The following is a 19933-nucleotide window of genomic DNA, read 5'->3' as shown; positions in this document are numbered from 1 at the left end:
GTGGCGGAGCAGGAAGTGGAGGTACATTAGGAATACAAGGGCCAGATGGAGGTGGCGGAGGAGGTGGAGGAGGCACACTTCCTGTCCTGTCCAGTGGCGGAGCAGGTGGAGGAGGCACACTTCCTGTCCTGTCCAGTGGCGGAGGAGGTGGAGGAGGCACACTTCCTGTCTTGTCCAGTGGCGGAGCAGGAAGTGGAGGTACATTAGGAATACAAGGGCCAGATGGAGGTGGCGGAGGAGGTGGAGGAGGCACACTTTCTGTCCTGTCTAGTGGCGGAGCAGGAAGTGGAGGTATAATAGGAATACAAGGGCCAGATGGAGGTGGCGGAGGAGGTGGAGGAGGCACACTTCCTGTCCTGTCTAGTGGCGGAGCAGGAAGTGGAGGTAAATTAGGAATACAAGGGCCAGATGGAGGTGGCGGAGGAGGTGGAGGAGGCACACTTCCTGTCTTGTCCAGTGGCGGAGCAGGAAGTGGAGGTACTTTAGGAGTGCAAGGGCCAGGTGGAGGTGGAGGAGGAGGTGGAATATTGTTTCTATCCATCTGTAACTGAGGTGATACAGGTGGGGCAGCTGGAGGAGGAACTGTCTTTTGTCTTTCAGTAAAGTTTTTTGTTGAGTTGAGGTCAGCATTTTTAGGCAGGGGGTCAAGACTCCTGCTCTGCGCTTCCTTGGCCTCCTCAGACCTGATGAACGTCTCTCTGTCTGTCTGAATGCACACAGAGTGGAAGGCCCGTGTTTTGATGCTGTCGTCAGTGGACACGGCAACATCTCTGTGATCTCTGTGAAGATCTTTGTCTTTCTCTCTTTGTAAGCTTGCAATGGTTACCGCTAGTCTAGACAGATCCTCTTCGTTCTTCTCTTTTAACCGGAAGAGCTCAAGTTTGAAGTCGGCCTGTATTAAAGAGTCCAAACAACAAAATGTAAATAAAAAATGTATAACGTTTGATAAAAGTGTCTAAAAGTGTCCTAGCAGACAACACAATCTTTGAAATCTTGAAACCTTTTTTGTGAAATGTTTTTTTCTTGAAAAGTGGGTTTTGCTTGCTTTCTTTAAATTTAATGTAATTTGGCTTGATACTTCTATATAAGAAGTGTGAATTAAGTGTGACTATATTCAATAAGCAGCATAGTACAATACATTTGAAAGCACTGATTCTGGAAACACGCTTTTCCTGGGAGAGGTTTTAAATTCTTGATGCTATTAGTAAACTGTTTCCCTTCAGTTGTAAAATACTGTTCTTGAGTTTCTCACCTGTAACTTCTCCACCTCTTCATTGCATTCTCTTTTTAGTTGCAGAAGAGCAGCCTGATGCTCTGAGAACATAAAACAAGGACATCATTATGGCTAAATATATCACAAAATGCACTGAATAGTGCCAGAAACCCAATAAAATAGTGTTCATTTAGCATCATTACTCCAGTCTTCAGTGTCACATGGTTCTTCAGAAATCATTCTAATATGTTGTTTTGTTGATTAAGAAACATTTCTATTATCAATGTTGAAAACAGTTGTGCTGCTTAATATTCTTGGAAACAATGCTAAAAAAAAATCAGGATTCTTTGATTAATAGAAAGTTCAAAAGAACAGCATTTATTTGAAATAAAAATCTTTTGTAACATTAAAAAATGTCTGAATAAAAGTATTAATTTCTGTCCTTTTTTTCTTCCTGACCCCAAACTTTTGAATGGTAGTGTATATGAAATGAAGAATTGGATATCCAGATGTAAACTGTCCAATAGATGGCAGTGGTAGGACTGTTATTGTCTAGAGAACCATGGGAAAAAATAATTTCCTCAAGTATATTTAGACATATGACAACAACACACACACTGAGTATGTGTGCTTAGGTGTGTTTGAGGACTCCACACCCTTTAAATCTACAAGATACTGCAATACGGGCAATGTTATGGATGTAAACTTATGTTTTCAATGCAAAAAGATTAATGACTGCATTGCTGAGAAAACTAATTTTCTTACAAGTAACAAACAATCTGATATTGTATCCAAAGTAAGTTATTTCATCTGCAGAGTCGCCCTTTAGGAACACATTTAGGGTGGAGGTGTAGTGGGATTTGTTTGGACAGTGTTGTCACATTTTATACAAAGGCAAATATTTGAATTAGAGCAAACATTTACACTTGCTGCTTGTTTTCTTCTTCAATTATACAATAAGCCCTTACCAGCTTCCGTGTATTTGAGACCAATCTTCTCCTCCTCATTTTTCAGTTTTGGTGGAGGCCAGACAGTCTGAAGTCGCTTTGGGGCGTGCTCCTCAATCACATCAGCCTAAGACACAAAACAGCAACAATTAATGTGCATTGTACTGTTAATATCTGTTGAATTAAAGGACCTAAAAAAAAAAAAAAATAATAATAAAAAAAAAATATATATATATATATATATATATATATATATATTAGTATATATATACAGTACACACACACACACACACACACACACACACACACACACACACACACACACACACACACACACACACACACACACACACACACACACACACATATATATATATCCCCACGACCCTGCAGAGGAATGAAAAATAAATAAATAAATACAATAATATTTTTCCTAGGTGTACATAAAGGAAGACTCTTTATATAAACTTTATGCATTAATATTGAGATGTCACCAATAAATGCAATCATCTGTTCACTTCATACTTTAGAATCCGTAGTTTCTTTGTTGTCTGGAGACTTGCTTGAGTTCCTGTCAAAGAAAGCTCTGAGGACCTCTTTGTCCCTGTTGATCTTCTTCTTTACAATATCCAGGTCCATGCGATTTGAAGTGTCTTTTTTGGCAGATTTAACTGTGAAGAAAGCCTTCAATGCACCTAAGGCCGTCTCTGCATTTGTAGATTTGCTGGTTTCCTCAGACTGGGGAATGACCGGCTCCTCTACAGTAGTCTCTGGCTTTTCAGCAGGGTCCTGACCGATCGGAGACAGTGGGGGGCTTGACATGCTCTCTTGCTTTCTCTTCCCTTCCCCCTTGCTGAGAAATTGGGTAAGCTGTTCCAGTAAGTCTCCCTTGACTTCTTTCTTAGACTGATTGGTAAAAAGTCCTCGTTTGGTAGGGCTTTGAGGCTGCTCTGTAGTTTCATTTTCCTCAAGTGCTTCTTTCTTGGTGTTGAGCAACCCAGTGAAGAGGGCTTTTACAGTAGTGGGGGAGAGTACGGTTTGGTCTTTTGTGGTCTTCTCAATGGAAGATGAATCTGTATCTAACATGGTGTCTTCTTGTATTATTTCTTCCACACTCTCTTTATTCATTTCCCCCTCTGTATGCATTTTTGTCTCCAACTGGATGACTGAAGGCACCGGTTCTGTTTCTGAATTAGTCTTACTATCTAGCTCAGACGAACTGGAACTGTGTTCTTCAGTGTCACAGAGGTCAGAACATGTTAAAATCGCACCTCCAGCCTCAAAATGTCTCATTTGGTTCTCCTGGCTTGTGGTAGCTGGATGGACGTCCACAAAAATGCTGTCTGAACTTGCGCTGCTTTCATTGCATATAGCTTGGCTACCTGCAGTCTCATCTCTCAGCTGGATCTCTTCAGTATCAACACACGGTCCTGCAGAAAGAGCTTCAACACATGTGAGGGTGATGACCACAGGTCTGGTGTTCACAGGTGAGTTTGATGTAAGAACCTTTTTATCAGTGAGATTATGAGCTAATGTGGTCTGAACGTCTGCCTTGTGGTTAGTCAGAGTTTGTTCATTTACACCATATTTGGTTACCTCTGGAACATCTGCAGTGTTTTGAAGATTTCCACCAGACTCTATTTTGCTCTCAGGAGCAGAAGCTTCCCGGTGACTTTGCACTGAAATGTCGTTATTGTTATTTGTGGATGAATTCAAAGACTCTTTTATTAAAAAATCATTTCTGCTTTGATTGTCTGTGAGGACTCTCTCTTTCAATGGTTCATCCTCAGCAAACAGCTCTTCATTGCTGAAGTTATCTGATTCCATAACAACTGTCTCATTTGCAGATATGTCCTGATTGAGTCTGTGTGCTTCTCTGAAAACAGGTTCTTTATTATCCACTGTACCAATTACTGGATCCTCAAGTTGTTTGTCCAGTCTGTTAGCGCTGCCACTGGCTGAGACTTTGCTAAGTGATTTAGACGGTGTGTCAGCTTGACCATCTGTTACATCCTGGACAGTCTGGCGCACAACTGATGTTTTACTGTAATTATCTCTCTGGTGCATAACATTGAGGTCTAAGTCCACTTCCTCCTTTTCTGAAGAAAAATCGATTTCATTAACATTCTGTTGCTCCGATCTGTTGACGTGGTCCTTTGTCCTGTCTTCCTCAGCGTTTGTATGTAAAATTGTAACAATTAAAGCAAAATCCTCCCCTCGATCATCAAAACCATCCTGCCTTTGAGCAACTTTTTGTTGACCATTAACCCCTCTTTCCTTAGTCAACGAGCAAAAAGAAGTCAAATCTGGACTCTCCTCAGTCAGTGTTTGGAGTTCATGTTTTTCATGGTGATTAAAAAAGTTTGTTAATTTGTCAAAAAATGTATTGATGGGCTTACTCTCCATTTCCTTCCAGTATGGTTCACAGTCTCTTTCAGATCAAATTCAGTCTGTATTCAAACAAGTGATTAAAACCAAAACCAAAATTCAAACTATAGGTAAAACTGATATGTCTATGTTCGCAGTAAAAATAATAATAATTCCAGGTTCTTTCCAATTGCCTTTCCAAGTCCATTCACCCATCCCTGAATGTCAAGCCCTTGTGCTGAACAACAAATTATGAATACGAATTTATTCCTACTATGTGTTCCATTTATTAGTCTTCTACTGCTGTTTTACTAAAATAATTTGAGTTTGGTTAAAGTCTAATGTGTCTTTACATGTAGTCCTTACATGAAGTTTCCAGAATCATGGATGCCAGGAAAATGTGCATTAAAGACCAGAGCTGCTGTTCTCAGGCTCTCATTAAAGGAGAGCTGAAGAAATGGAAAAAACATTCCGCAACGACATTCCCAAATAGTGCCAGCATGCAGCTTGCTCCCTTTATCCAGCCTTTACTTTTATTTAGCCTCTTCTTTCTTTTCCATGTTAGATTTTTGTACTTGCTCTTAATCCACAATTCGCAACAAAAGCGCATACGGCAAAACATTCAATCCTGAGATATACGCATACAGGCAGTGAGTGCTCCACCCACTTATTTTCTGCCACATGACAGGATTTCTGGTCCCGCTCTCAGTCATCCATGAGAAAGAAGTAGCATCACAGTACCACACCCAGAAGAGCACACAAAACTCCAGTAAGAGTAACTCTGTCCATACGAGACAGTCTGTCCTGCTTCTGTAAAGCTGGATATCTCCTTCTGTCCACTTCACACGGGATAACATCACATTAATCACCATGATTAACCTGTTAACCCCACCTACATCCTGTTTTATCACCTATGGTTTTGTTTGTAGAGACTAGTCCTCCTGACACCGTCAGAGATATGTTTTTACTACAGTAATCCACGAGGAAAAAATATTGTAAATAGAGATTCTTTAGCACGTTTTAAATAATAGACCTAATAATAATAATAAATATACATTTTTACATCACATGAAAATCTATGTTTTTTTTTTCTTAATACTGTTTTTTTGTATGACATATATACATCAATGTATCAAATAATACACAATAATGGTTCACTACAAATCTGTCAAAAATAAAACTAATACTCACAGTGAGGTCATGGTCAAGAGAGACATGTGGGACAATGACGATCTCGTCTTCTTCAGCTTGTTTGTGCTTGGACACAGAGGTGCAGAAGGGCACATTTTCCCTGTGCTCAAATGCATGCACCCTGTTCTCGTTCTCCTCTGTGAAAACACGAACAAAACTAAACAAATTTATTCATAATCAAGGTTTTTAATGACTCAAAATATTTGGACTCTGCAACAAAGAATATAATGAATATGCAATGCATTAGCCAGATGCATGAGCCAAAAGTTGTTTTGTTAGTGACAGCCGCTAGCTCTCTGTTGACCTGAGTAAAGTGAAAAAAATAAAAGCATACATATTTATAGCTGCAATGCTGTTTGAAACATGATAACGGTTGCACATCATTTTAAGATGTATTTGTCAACATATAAATTGAAATATATGAAAATCCATGTTTTTCCTGATTGCTGTGAGCATAGCTAACAGGAATACACAGACTGCCACAGAGTGGACACTGAAGTGTACTGCAATTGACTCTGGGTTTCAGTTAGTGTATCTTGCCTCATCACCTTTCATTTTAAAATTATAATATAGAGTAAAAACTAAAATGCAGATCCCAATAACTGGACATTCTGAAAGTGAACATAAATCAGACAAACACATGGAAAATCTCTACACAGCTCCAAGAATCAATAAAGCTTTTAACCAATATACAGCTGAGGTTCACAGCAGGAGACCTGAGATCCACTCCTCTCCCCAGGCCTCCCCCCTGCAGAGCAGGAAACAATGAACAAACAATCAATGGACAGATTTCATTGAATGTGCAGGAGAGAACAGGAGTGTGTGGTGCAGCAGACAGTTACATAATTTTTAAAAAAGGCATGCACAAGTCACAAATTGCTGTCTGTTGTGGAAAGAAAAGCTTGTTCAATGGTAGGCTACATTGTCGAAAGGACTGTCGTTGCTTTTTTCATTATTAGAAATTAAATAATGTGCATCTAGCTGGGCTACAATTAAGTACTTAAACATTTAAGTAATCTGCATTTATGTAGGCATATAGGCTATAATATTTAGCAAACATTAGTCAAAATGCGTTCTTTACGCCGGGCAATGACGTCATCAAATACAGACGACATCAGAGTCGCGCAGCAGATTAACATTGGTGTAAACAAATAAACACCATAAGTTCATATAAAATGTAGGCTTATATTATAGATCCATGTACTTTTATGAAAAAAACAAAAACAAACAAACATCAAATACACAAATAATTGAAATAATACCGTTTTGTTGCAATGTTTTATGTAAATTAATATCACAATACTTCCATACAAAATGTATATAAAAATGTTGTGCATTTATAGTAATATACATAGTATAGTATATAGTATAGTATAGTATAGTAAAAATAATGTATAGTACAATTGTGTTTGCCCTGCATGCATGGCAATCATAGCGGTCACATTTCAACCATTGTTGCCGTTTGCTTCTTTCGATGGCCGAAAAGTTACTCTGTGAAGTCACTAATGTTACATCCAATGTCAGACGACGAAAAATGTCTCAATCAGATACTAATTATTACTTTTATTAGAATATATATATATATATATATATATATATATATATATATATATATATATATATATATATATATACAGTGAGGAAAATAAGTATTTGAACACCCTGCTATTTTGCAAGTTCTCCCACTTGGAAATCATGGAGGGGTCTGAAATTGTCATCGTAGGTGCATGTCCACTGTGAGAGACATAATCTAAAAAAAAAATCCAGAAATCACAATATATGATTTTTTAACTATTTATTTGTATGATACAGCTGCAAATAAGTATTTGAACACCTGTCTATCAGCTAGAATTCTGACCCTCAAAGACCTGTTAGTCTGCCTTTAAAATGTCCACCTCCACTCCATTTATTATCCTAAATTAGATGTGCCTGTTTGAGGTTGTTAGCTGCATAAAGACACCTGTCCACCCCATACAATCAGTAAGAATCCAACTACTAACATGGCAAAGACCAAAGAGCTGTCCAAAGACACTAGAGACAAAATTGTACACCTCCACTAGGCTGGAAAGGGCTACGGGGAAATTGCCAAGCAGCTTGGTGAAAAAAGGTCCACTGTTGGAGCAATCATTAGAAAATGGAAGAAGCTAAACATGACTGTCAATCTCCCTCGGACTGGGGCTCCATGCAAGATCTCACCTCGTGGGGTCTCAATGATCCTAAGAAAGGTGAGAAATCAGCCCAGAACTACACGGGAGGAGCTGGTCAATGACCTGAAAAGAGCTGGGACCACCGTTTCCAAAGTTACCGTTGGTAATACACTAAGACGTCATGGTTTGAAATCATGCATGGCACGGAAGGTTCCCCTGCTTAAACCTCAATTATCACGCCGCAAGAACAATTACAGTGCTTTTCAACTATAGAACAAAAAGAGTTAAATAAATTTATCATTTCCTCTAAAACAACAACATGTTTATTAGATCCCATACCAACTAAACTATTGAAAGAAGTGTTACCTGTAGTGGAAGAGCCTCTCCTCAATATTATTAACTCGTCTTTATCTTTAGGTCATGTTCCAAGAACATTTAAATTGGCAGTTATAAAACCTCTCATTAAGAAACCACAATTAGATCCGAATAATCTAGTAAATTATAGACCCATTTCAAATCTACCTTTTATGTCTAAAATACTAGAAAAAGTTGTGTCCGCTCAACTGGGCTCTTTCTTACAAGAAAATGACACCTATGAAAAGTTTCAGTCTGGATTCAGGCCGCATCATAGCACTGAAACTGCGCTCGTTAAAATCACAAATGATTTACTTTTAGCTTCTGACCAAGGCTGTATCTCAATATTAGTTTTACTTGATCTTAGTGCTGCGTTCGATACTATAGATCATACAATACTCTTAGATCGACTACAAAATTATACTGGTGTTCAAGGACAAGCATTAAGCTGGTTTAGATCGTATTTATCTGACCGCTACCATTTTGTTTATTTAAATGGAGAAAAATCTATCATAACTCCAGTAAACTATGGAGTGCCGCAGGGATCTGTGTTAGGCCCTCTATTATTCTCAATATATATGCTGCCACTTGGAAATATTATAAGGAAACATGGAATTAGTTTCCATTGTTATGCTGATGACACTCAAATCTATATTTCATCACGGCCAGATGAAAACGCTAAATTATCCAAATTGACAGAGTGTGTTAAAGATATAAAAGATTGGATGACGCATAATTTTCTTTTATTAAATCCAGACAAGACAGAGGTACTACTTATCGGTTCAAAAAACCACCCACAAAACCTCTCACAATACAACTTTAACATAGTAGGATGTCCTGTTACTTCATCCTCTACAGTAAAAGACCTGGGTGTTATATTAGACTGCAACCTGTCTTTTGAAAATCATATTTCATATGTTACAAGAACAGCCTTTTTCCACCTTAGAAACATTGCTAAGCTACGTAATATGCTATCAGTTTCTGACGCAGAAAAGTTAGTTCATGCATTCATGACCTCGAGACTAGATTACTGTAATGCGTTATTAGCCGGTTGTCCTGCATCCTTAATAAACAAGCTACAGTTAGTCCAAAATGCCGCCGCTAGAGTTCTAACTAGATCAAGAAAATATGATCATATAACACCGATTTTATCATCCCTACATTGGTTACCTATAAAGTCCCGTATTAATTACAAGGTATTGCTACTGACTTATAAAGCCCTAAACGGCTTAGCTCCAGTCTATTTAACCGATCTTCTATCGCCCTATAATCCATCGCGCTCTTTAAGATCACTAAATTCGAGGCTTTTGGTCATACCTAGGATATCCAGATCCACCAAAGGAGGGAGAGCATTTTCACATTTAGCACCAAAACTCTGGAATAGTCTTCCGGATACTGTTCGTTGCTCAGACTCACTCTCCCAGTTTAAAACTAGATTAAAGACGCATCTCTTCAGCCAGGCATTCATATAATACTTTTAATCCTACAGTTAAATCCGACCTCTAGTTCATAAACGCCAGAGGAGAACTGGCCCCCGACTGAGCCCGGGTTCTCCCAAGGTTTTTTTTTCTCCATTAGGTCACCTGATGGAGTTTTTCGGTTCCTTGCCACTGTTGCCTTTGGCTTGCTCAGTTGGGGATATTTGGGGATATTTAATTGAATTAATCAATCAACGATACTATTGATCAGCATTACCGAACGTAGACGTTCCACTAGAAACAAACATTGATGTATTGTTCTAATTTATTACTGTGAAGCTGCTTTGATACAACCTGTGTTGTGAAAAGCGCTATATAAATAAACTTGACTTGACTTGACTTGACTTAAACCAGCACATGTCAAGGCCCGTCTTAAGTTTGCCAATGACCATTTGGATGATCCAGAGGAGTCATGGGAGAAAGTCATGTGGTCAGATGAGACTAAAATAGAACTTTTTGGTCATAATTCCACTAAACGTGTTTGGAGGAAGAAGAATGATGAGTACCATCCCAAGAACACCATCCCTACTGTGAAGCATGGGGGTGGTAGCATCATGCTTTGGGGGTGTTTTTCTGCACATGGGACAGGGCGACTGCACTGTATTAAGGAGAGGATGACCGGGGCCATGTATTGCGAGATTTTGGGGAACAACCTCCTTCCCTCAGTTAGAGCATTGAAGATGGGTCGAGGCTGGGTCTTCCAACATGACAATGACCCGAAGCACACAGCCAGGATAACCAAGGAGTGGCTCTGTAAGAAGCATATCAAGGTTCTGGCCTGGCCTAGCCAGTCTCCAGACCTAAACCCAATAGAGAATCTTTGGAGGGAGCTCAAACTCCGTGTTTCTCAGCGACAGCCCAGAAACCTGACTGATCTAGAGAAGATCTGTGTGGAGGAGTGGGCCAAAATCCCTCCTGCAGTGTGTGCAAACCTGGTGAAAAACTACAGGAAATGTTTGACCTCTGTAATTGCAAACAAAGGCTACTGTACCAAATATTAACATTGATTTTCTCAGGTTTTCAAATACTTATTTGCAGCTGTATCATACAAATCAATAGTTAAAAAATCATATATTGTGATTTCTGGATTTTTTTTTTTTTAGATTATGTCTCTCACAGTGGACATGCACCTACGATGACAATTTCAGACCCCTCCATGATTTCTAAGTGGGAGAACTTGCAAAATAGCAGGGTGTTCAAATACTTATTTTCCTCACTGTATATATATATATATATATATATATATATATATATATATATATATATATATATATATATATATATATATATATATATATATATATATATATATATACATATGTGATGTGATGGTCACTTAATTAAACATTATTCTTGGACAACTCTATAATAGTAGACATGCAGAGGTAATGTCATTAGCTTCATAGTGCGAGTTATTTTTGTAAGCAGTGGACAGAACCCTGAGGGGAGTGATGCAAACTGTAGTTTGGTCCAGATAGGATACTGTAGGTTAATGAGTTGAGAGATAGTAGTGGGGAAACAAGCACATTGTCCTTATTTAAACTTCATTCTACGGACTGTTGGATTAAAACAGAGAAAACAAAAAGAGGCTAAAAAATGTCAATAGCTCTAACACTTTGTGGCACAAACCAAATTTAGATTTGACTCCCTTTCAATTCATTAAGTGGAATTTGACTGAATTAGTTAAAATAAAGTTAGAACAGATTCACTTGTTTGCAACAAAACTGAAATAATGAAACTACCAATCAAAAATGTGGAGTCGTAAGGTCGTGGTGCTCTTGTGAACTCACGTCAGAGGCCCACACGTTAGAAAATGAATAGTTGCATAAAGTCATTATTTTTGTTTGTTTTTGCGCACAAAAAGTATTCTAGTCGCTTGATAAACTTAAGGTTGAGCCACTGTAGTCACTTGGACTATTTTAACGATGTCTTTACTAACTTTTCTGGGCCGGCAGAATGAAATTACATAGAAGCCTAAGGAGTGAGCCAGCTCTCAGATTTCATCAAAAATATCTTAATTTGTGTCCCGAAGATGAACGAAAGTCTTAAGGGGTTGGAACAACATGAGGGTGAGTAATTACCCAAAAAATAATTTATGTGTATTTTTCACATTAAAGTAAAAAATATGCAATTTAGAATTTCATTATTTTTCAATTGAATTTAAATTTAAATTACTGCATCAGTTCAAATTCAGTTTGCATTCTCAATTGAATTCTGACACACACACACACACACACACACACACACACACACACACACACACACACACACACACACACACACACACACACACACACACACACAGACAAGCCGTCAAACTCAAATCATTTTGTGTACCTTTAATCTCATTTGAGGCTTGACTCATCTTCAGGATATCATTTCCTGTAAAGCTCAAGGGATTGGAACATTAACAGCTAGCTGTTGGGCTGCAACTGTGCAACTGTGATACGTGAGAGTCTTAACACAATGCGGCAGGTAGCATAAACATTTTCATTGCTTTCTCTAGCATCCTGTATTCTATGGGGTCCATGCATTGACGACATGTCTAAAGGAAATTTAAATAAGATCAAAGCTAAGGAGTTTAGGCCTGTCATTGCAAAGTCAATACAGAGAAGATATGTTAAATAAAGCAATAAAAATATCATTCTAAATAACCAATTTCACACAACATTGATTGCACATCCACATGTCATGGTCTATTCACTGCACTTCTAATAACAGTTGATAGATCACAAGCCTGAGAAATTGGTTGACTAGCTTTATCTGGAACTGACTGTCCTACAGCCAACAGGTGTAAGCCCACAACAAATCACACAATCTTATTAACTGATGTGTATTCAAACATATCTGGACTGAAAGAATCTCCCAAGAGATTAACCACAACTGCAAGTAAGTAACTTCCTCATTCTTCATCCTTTTCCCTTTTTAGGCAAGTTGGGCATTACTTCAACAGGAGCAGGGAGATCAAAAGTCATCTACAATCTTTCATGGTAGGATGACTCATTTGCGTTTTAATGTTCACATTCCTGAAAACCTCAAGCACCACCAGTTAACAGACCACAGGCCCATAATGTTTCATTCTTTGACCCCTGAAATCATATGATCGTCTGCAAAATAAAGTATTGAGGTTGACACAGAATGTCTTAAGGTTTTGGACGGAAAGTCTTCAGTGTTTCAGCGTCTCACCCGTGCTAATCTGTATCATGACAACCATCACAAGGTTTAGGTTTAGCATTCCTATCCACCTCAGTGATCACAGACTCTGTGAGGAGTAATAGCCATGCTTTGCTGTATTCTTAACCCCTCCTCAATGTGTTTCTACTTTCAAACATATGTACCTTCAAAACATTATACTGAAGCTGAAGAGCATTGCATAAGGAATTAATGCTGCACATCTTAATCTTGCCTCTTTAGGTCCACACACACACACACACACACACACACACACACACACACACACACACACACACACACACACACACACACACACACACACACACACACACACACACACACACACACACACACATATATATATATATATAAATATATCTGCCCTAATATGCTGTTGGGCCTCCCTGTGCTGCCAAAACAATACTGAGGCATGGACTCTACAAGACCACTGAAGGTGTCCTGTGGTCTCTGGCACCAAGACATTAGCAGCAGATCCTTCAAGTCCAGTAGGTTGTGAGGTGAAGTAGGTCGAAATGGATCGAACTTGGATTGGATTGAGATCTGGGGTATTTGGAGGCCAACTATGAACAATGTGTGCAGTGTGGCAGGGTGAATTATCCTGCTGAAAAAGTCGCTGGTTTGTGGTTTGTCCCTCCTCAGACTTCTGTTGGTAAAATCTCACCACTGCTGACTGGGAGTAACACACAAGCCTTGCCATGACCCAGTTGCCTTGGCATAACAATCTGGCCCTTTTCTCAGTCACTCTGGTCTTTATTCCTGCACTCTAAAAATGCTGGGTTGTTTTAACCCAATTTTGAGTCAAATATGGACAAACCCAAACATTGGGTTAAAAACTTGAATTTAGTCATTGATTTAACCCAACGGCTGGGTTTGTCCATATTTGACCCAGCAGTTTTTAGAGTGTGCCCATTTCTCCTGCATCCAACATGTTAGTTATGAGAACTGATTGTTTGCTTACCATCTAATCTACCCAGACCTTAATATGTGGCCTCGTTAGGAGATGATCAATGATATTTCCTGGTCATAATGTTTTGGCTCGTCAGTGTATATACTGTGCGTGTGTGTGTATACAGTATATACAGTAATTATATATATATATATATATATATATATATATATATATATGCACGTGTGTGTGTGTATAAAGTGTGTATAGTGTACAGTCTCTACTATTCAAAAGTTAGTTTGGGGTTAATATTTTTTGTATTTTTGAAAGAAGTCTCTTAATCTCACCAAGGCTGCATTTATTTGATTAAAAAATACAATAAAAATATAAGGTAAAACTTTATTTTGATGGTCCCATTTAGACATTCCACTGACTATAAGTAACTTCGCAACTACTTATTCATATAGTCAACAGAATGTCTAAAGAGGACCATCAAAATAAAGTGTAACCAAATATTATATGTTCATGTAAATAAAATAAAAATTTAAAAGGTAAATTTGTTACATGTTTCTTATAATTATTACCGTTGAAAACACTTAATGTATTTGTGGAAACCCTGTTTTTTTTTCAGAGCATTTTTATTTTCAGGAATCTTTGATGAATAGAGAATCTTTTGTAACAATAAGAATGTATAAATGTCAACTGTGACACTTTTGATCGATTTAATGCGTTTTTACTAAATAAAAGTGTTAATTTCTTTCAAATAAAGATTCACTGACATTTGCCCTGTAGAAATGAATCACAGGCCAGTACTAAATATCATGCATTTCATGAAATGGTCTTTATCATAAAAAAGTGAGAGACAGAAGACCAGAATCAGAAAGTGTTCTTGAGGACAGAGAGATCTCGTACCTATAGTTGAAGACGTGGGGATGGTTGTTGTAGTGGATGGGGTCCAACTGACACTCTGCTCAATGACTGCTGATACAGATCCATTATAGGTGCTCGTTTCTGTGCTCCCGGATACATAAATCCTGTCGTAGTCCACTGCATCCCCTTCAGGTAGCGGCAGAATACGATATAGCGGCAGGAGTCTGGAGGTTTGTGAGGATAGACGGGATAATGGCGTGGATACTGTGTCCAGACTTGTTGATATTGCAGAGACAGCATCTAAAGAAGAGAAAGAAATGTTCTTCATTCCTGATGTTAAGTTTGTTTGCTTAAATTCTTTGCAGAGCTCCAAAGGGAAACTCTCCATGTGACTGTCCTTATGCAAAATCCCACCTGCGGTTGAGGCATGCGTGCTTCCTCTCAAACAGTCTAAACTGGAAAAAACTTGGTGAATAATGTTCTCCACTTCGACTATTTTGTCTCTCACTCTGGACGTTGCTTCCTGCTGCTCCATTCCTTCATTCCCACACCGGTACAGTTGAATCATGTCTGGTGTTTTAGACTTCTCTTGAGGACTATGCTTAGTATTTAGATTGTGTGTCTCATCTGAGTCAATATTAAATCCATTTTCATATTCGGAGTGCTCACTGGACAGATCTTCCTCAAAACTCCTTGAATCCTTAGCTATTTCTTTATTTTCCAATTCAGCCGGCGTCCTGGGACATTCATCCTCGCATTGCCCCTTTTCATTTTTCAAAACTTTGAGTGAGAGTGGTTCAGTAGTGCTCATGGGCATCCTCCTCTCCACATTCACCGAGCTCATCATCCACAATTTCTTCTCTTTCCGCCCTCTGGAGGCTTTTCTCAGGCTTTTAGGAGAGATGATGAGCTTGTGCTCCAGGCTGCTGGTGCAACACAGATCCACTCCACTCCCATGGTCACTTTCCAAGTCGGAATTCTTGTTCCCCTGTTGATTTCCCATTATAGTCTCGGCTTTGCAATCCGCACGTAGATCCAACAGGTCCTCATAAAGCAGCTTTTTTCTGACTTCATTTGTCTGATCAAGACCCTTACGCTCAGTCTCCGACAGTCCCACCTCCTTCATGCCAGAACTAATCAAAGCTTTGCCCTTAAGAGCTGCCCTTCTCTTCGTTACGCAGCCCGGACCATTAATGACTGGGAGAAACGTACTTATCTTCTTGTTTTTCTCTCTGATTGTTTTGTAAAGCTGAAGAACAGTGCTGGTGCCCTCATTGACAGTCTGCTTCCTTATTAGAGTGTTAACCATTATGACGGTCTTTCTAAAAAAGAAATTAGCCAAATGAGTTGCAAATAAATGCTGTTTAAACTTTCTACTCATTAAAGAAGTCTGAAATTTTGTATTTTTTATCACGGTTTCCTCAAAAATAATAACTGATGATAATAATAATAATAACTGTTTCTTGAGCACCAAATCAGCACATTAGAGTGATTTCTGAAGGATCATGTGACAATTGAAAATTCAGTTTGTTCACCACAAATCCGAGTAAATATCAAATCGGAGTAATATTTCACAATATTACTGTATTTTTGATCAAATAAATGCAGACTTGGTGAGCACAAGAGACTTCTTTCAAAAACGTTTCAACAGTAGTGTATAAATTAATACATCATTTGATATAATGCCAGTAATAGTGGAGAATTATTTCCTACAACATACCGAATGATAAAGACATGATTTTACGCCCAAGAATGGACCATGGGCGAATAAAAAATCTTTTCAATTAACTTTACAATGATTTTAGTTCTGACTATGGACTATCTGCATTAATTTAACAGTTGTGTCAACAAAGTAAAACATTTAAGTTAAGAATTTGCTATAAACAGGTTGCAAAATAAAGCAAGTAAAAGTCTTTATAAAATCCACAATCAATGCTTATATAAAATCCATAGAACTTTAATTTCTTACCAGAATCATCCTCTGGCTACTTCACTGTATTCACTCGAACTGTAGTCTGTCCCATGAGTCTTTCCTGTATTGTCCCCTCTGGCTGTGATTGACACATAACTGTCCAATCAACACTGACTTGAACAGGAATTATCCAAGATCTGAGGTCAATGTCAAAGTATTCTGTACAAAAATAGATAAATAAAAACAAGCAGGAATGATACAGATGGGAGAGGTATTAATTGGGCAGGCAAAGGTTGGAGGCATGATCTAGCAGGGGAAATGACTGATAGCGTGTCACGACTGCCTGTTGGCACACAAGAGCTGTGCTGTGAATCCAGTGACTGCAGTTCAGAGTTGGCCGCCAGAGAGAGCTGTTACCCCAGAATTTAATCTAGAGACCCAAGTGACCCAAGACGACCGTGAATGTGACGCGTGTAAACAAGTACTTGGTATGATGGCCTGTCATAGGCAAGCATTCATATAAAATCAGCATCTCATATTTAAGATGTAGTCATTAATGTCTGTTTGAATGTCAATTTATTCCATTTTATCTTTTTTTTTTAAGAGTTAACTGAATAAACCTGTATTAGCTAGTAGCCTATTTTATTTTATTTTATTTTATTTTATTTTATTTTATTTTATTTTATTTTATTTAGATTTGACCTACTACTGTTTAATTTTTTTGTTTAACCCGTCACATTTTTTAATGGTGTGTGTAGGCTAATAACGCTGTCTAGATTATTGTATGTAGCCTAATTATACCAATTTCAGTAGGTCTAACTTTGAAATTAAAAAACAAAAATATTATTCAATTTTATATTTTGCATGTCATTATTATTTGTTATTTTCATTATTTTATTTTTGGCACCTTATTATCGGGTTTCCTCTCTTTTCTCTTCTTCTTCTTTTATTTTCCTGCACTTTTTTTTATTTTTATTAATGCTTGACAATATTATAGCCTATGTTATGTAAAATAATTAGCCTATGGCAATTAAGTAGGCTACCTTTAAAATTGATGATTAATTTTTTTTTTTTTTTTTTGCTACCAAAGTGCATTAGAAATACAGCAGAAATAACGTTATTTCTTCATGGTCGTATCGGCATAGATTTTGGTAATCTTTATCAAAGTATAATGCAATTATTTCTTTGTTTGGTGTGTTTATAACACCGCCCCAGTGGCTTTAATTAAGGAAAAAAAGAAAAGAAAAACCTTATACAGCATCATTCCTTCTCACATTCATCTGCTTTTAAAATACGTTTTATATTGCAGCATGGAGAGTATTTTTGCATGCTGACTTAACTTAACCCCCCATATTTTCCGATTGACTGGAAGACCGCAGGTGATGCAGATGCGCTCGTCCTCGTGGTGGCATTGAGACACTGAGTGACAGCAGCGGCAGTGGGCTTGCCCGCTCTCCCTTATATGGCTGTGGATGGAGCGCTATGCTAATATCGGCAGGACAGGAGAAGCACCGCTCCGCTGCCTGCTGTCAGTGGTGGCTTTCGGAGTCTAGGCAGGCTCTTCTACAGCCATGGCCGAAGGTGGTGAAGGGGAAGATGAGGTCCAGTTCTTACGAACTGTAAGTAAAAACACGATCTTTTTTTTGCAAATGCAATATAGATTTTTTTTTTTTTTTTTTTTTTTTTTGCGCATTGTTGATGATCAATTACGATAAAGACAGTGTAATGCTGAGACATCAAAAATGTTGGCTTGTACTCCGGGTTTAAAGCAACGCTGTTAGGCTTTTCCTCAGTGGTCATATTGGTTTATTTTCCGTCCTTACGCATATATGATAGCAAGGTGTCATGTTAGCAGCTATTTAAAGTATTATTCCTTTTTTGGAACTTGAGTCAGGTGCGAGTTTTCGCTCGCGACGCACCTGTAGTCAACGCACGTGAATGAGAATTCAATGAGCATCAGGCAGGTGCAAGGACAAATGATGTTTATGCCACTTTAATTTTAGCGAGAGGGAGATGTGCATGTCTGTCTGAAAAGATATAAATATGTGTTTTGTTGTGTTGTAATGGTCTAGAACGCTACAACAGAGGAGTTAATGAGCGCGCGATTACTAAATTAATCCATTTGGCGCTCGTGCACTGGTTGTCGATCTTAAATTCTGCAGTATTTTTCATTCCATAAAGAAGTGCTCTGTTTGTGTGGTCTCCCGCATGCGATTACATTTGATACGATCCTCTCACCTTCTTTAGGACCTTTCTATTTCTGTGGTTCAACGCAGATAGGTTACATAGATGCCATGACGCATGGCAGTTACCTGTGTAAACGATATGATAGGATAGGAATCTGTGGTTTAAATTACTTGTCACACTTTGTTAGTTAGTTATGAAAATGAAAAGGCGGTTGAGTAGGTGTCTTGAGGACTGCTTAGTATACTTTAGAGGTTGTTACAAATAGGCTACACTCATAATTTTCTTCCTTATTATCATTTTTCTGCTCTAAAACCGTTTGGGCAAAATATATTTTAAATCACAAAGATCCGATACTTGTTGGGATTGTCACAAATCTCTACTCAGGCATTCAAGTGTAGGTATCACCGTGTGTCCTATTTGGCGTTCTGTAGCCTACTTCTACGCCATTTTGCAGTAGGCTATAGCACGAATAGCATTTTCACATGATAAGTTTGATTTGTGACGACACTGCCATAGTATTAATTGTTTGTAGTGTAAATGAACAGTGAATAGTACATAGTTTGCGATGCAATTAATGATATATTTGTCCGTTTATTATTTTTTAACAACATGTTGAATATTCAGAAAAATCTACTTTTCAATTTCAGAAACTAATATCTTAAACTGTGGACTGCTGATTAATAAAAAATTTGCCATACCAATAAAGGGGTCTAGATGAGGCATTGTACCAACCGTTGTGATAACCATTCACAAGGCTAAGCTAATTTATATTTTTGCAAATAGCACCAGAACCCTTCTGTCCATAAATCTAAATGTCATATGGTTTTTCCATTTCTGCAAGAAAAAAAATCTTTACAAAAATCTTTTCTCAAACTTTTCTCATTCTAGGCTGTTCGTCTGATCGACACAAATAATAAAGCTACCTACAGACACTTCTGACATAAGAACTTAGGTTCATTTATTAATTTAGCATGTGGACTGATACTTTTTGAGAGAATTTGGCCCATTATGAATGATTGGCAAGGAATCTTGTGAGAACAATGTCAAAATATCCAAACTTCACAAAACTTGGTAGACATGGACAAAAGGGCGTTCTGAGAGTACTTGCCAAATTGCTATATTTTGAAATCAGAACAGTTTCTGATGTGGCTTTGGTAATGTTCCTGAATGGGAGTGCTGCAGGGAC

General features: G+C 38.1%; 2 protein-coding genes across 5 annotated transcripts in view; one reads left to right on the top strand and one right to left on the bottom strand.

Annotated features, from left to right (window-relative positions):
* The window catches only part of fmn1 (formin 1), a gene marked incomplete at its 5' end in the record, with an annotated part of 28261 nt that extends 12304 nt beyond the window's left edge, over positions 1-15957 (bottom strand). Inside the window, 7 exon segments of the mRNA XM_081378986.1 lie at positions 215-892; positions 1253-1314; positions 2182-2287; positions 2686-4259; positions 5195-5366; positions 5719-5855; positions 14691-15957. Coding sequence (XP_081235112.1) covers positions 215-892; positions 1253-1314; positions 2182-2287; positions 2686-4259; positions 5195-5366; positions 5719-5855; positions 14691-15957 — 3996 coding nt within the window.
* Positions 15958-18026: 2069 nt separating this feature from the next.
* ryr3 (ryanodine receptor 3) overlaps positions 18027-19933 on the top strand; it is a 92661-nt gene continuing 90754 nt past the window's right edge. For all 4 annotated transcript variants that reach the window (XM_081377716.1, XM_081377717.1, XM_081377715.1 and 1 more), the window contains exon 1: positions 18027-18179. In XM_081377716.1, coding sequence (XP_081233842.1) covers positions 18132-18179 — 48 coding nt within the window. In that variant the 5' untranslated portion in view covers positions 18027-18131. The remainder of the gene's footprint in view (positions 18180-19933) is intronic.

The sequence above is a fragment of the Scardinius erythrophthalmus genome (genome assembly GCF_964197995.2).
Source record: "Scardinius erythrophthalmus genome assembly, chromosome: 11".
In the NCBI taxonomy this organism is placed as follows: domain Eukaryota; kingdom Metazoa; phylum Chordata; class Actinopteri; order Cypriniformes; family Leuciscidae; genus Scardinius; species Scardinius erythrophthalmus.
Note: the sequence above shows the minus strand (reverse complement) of the source record. Positions and strands in the feature narration are given on the sequence as shown.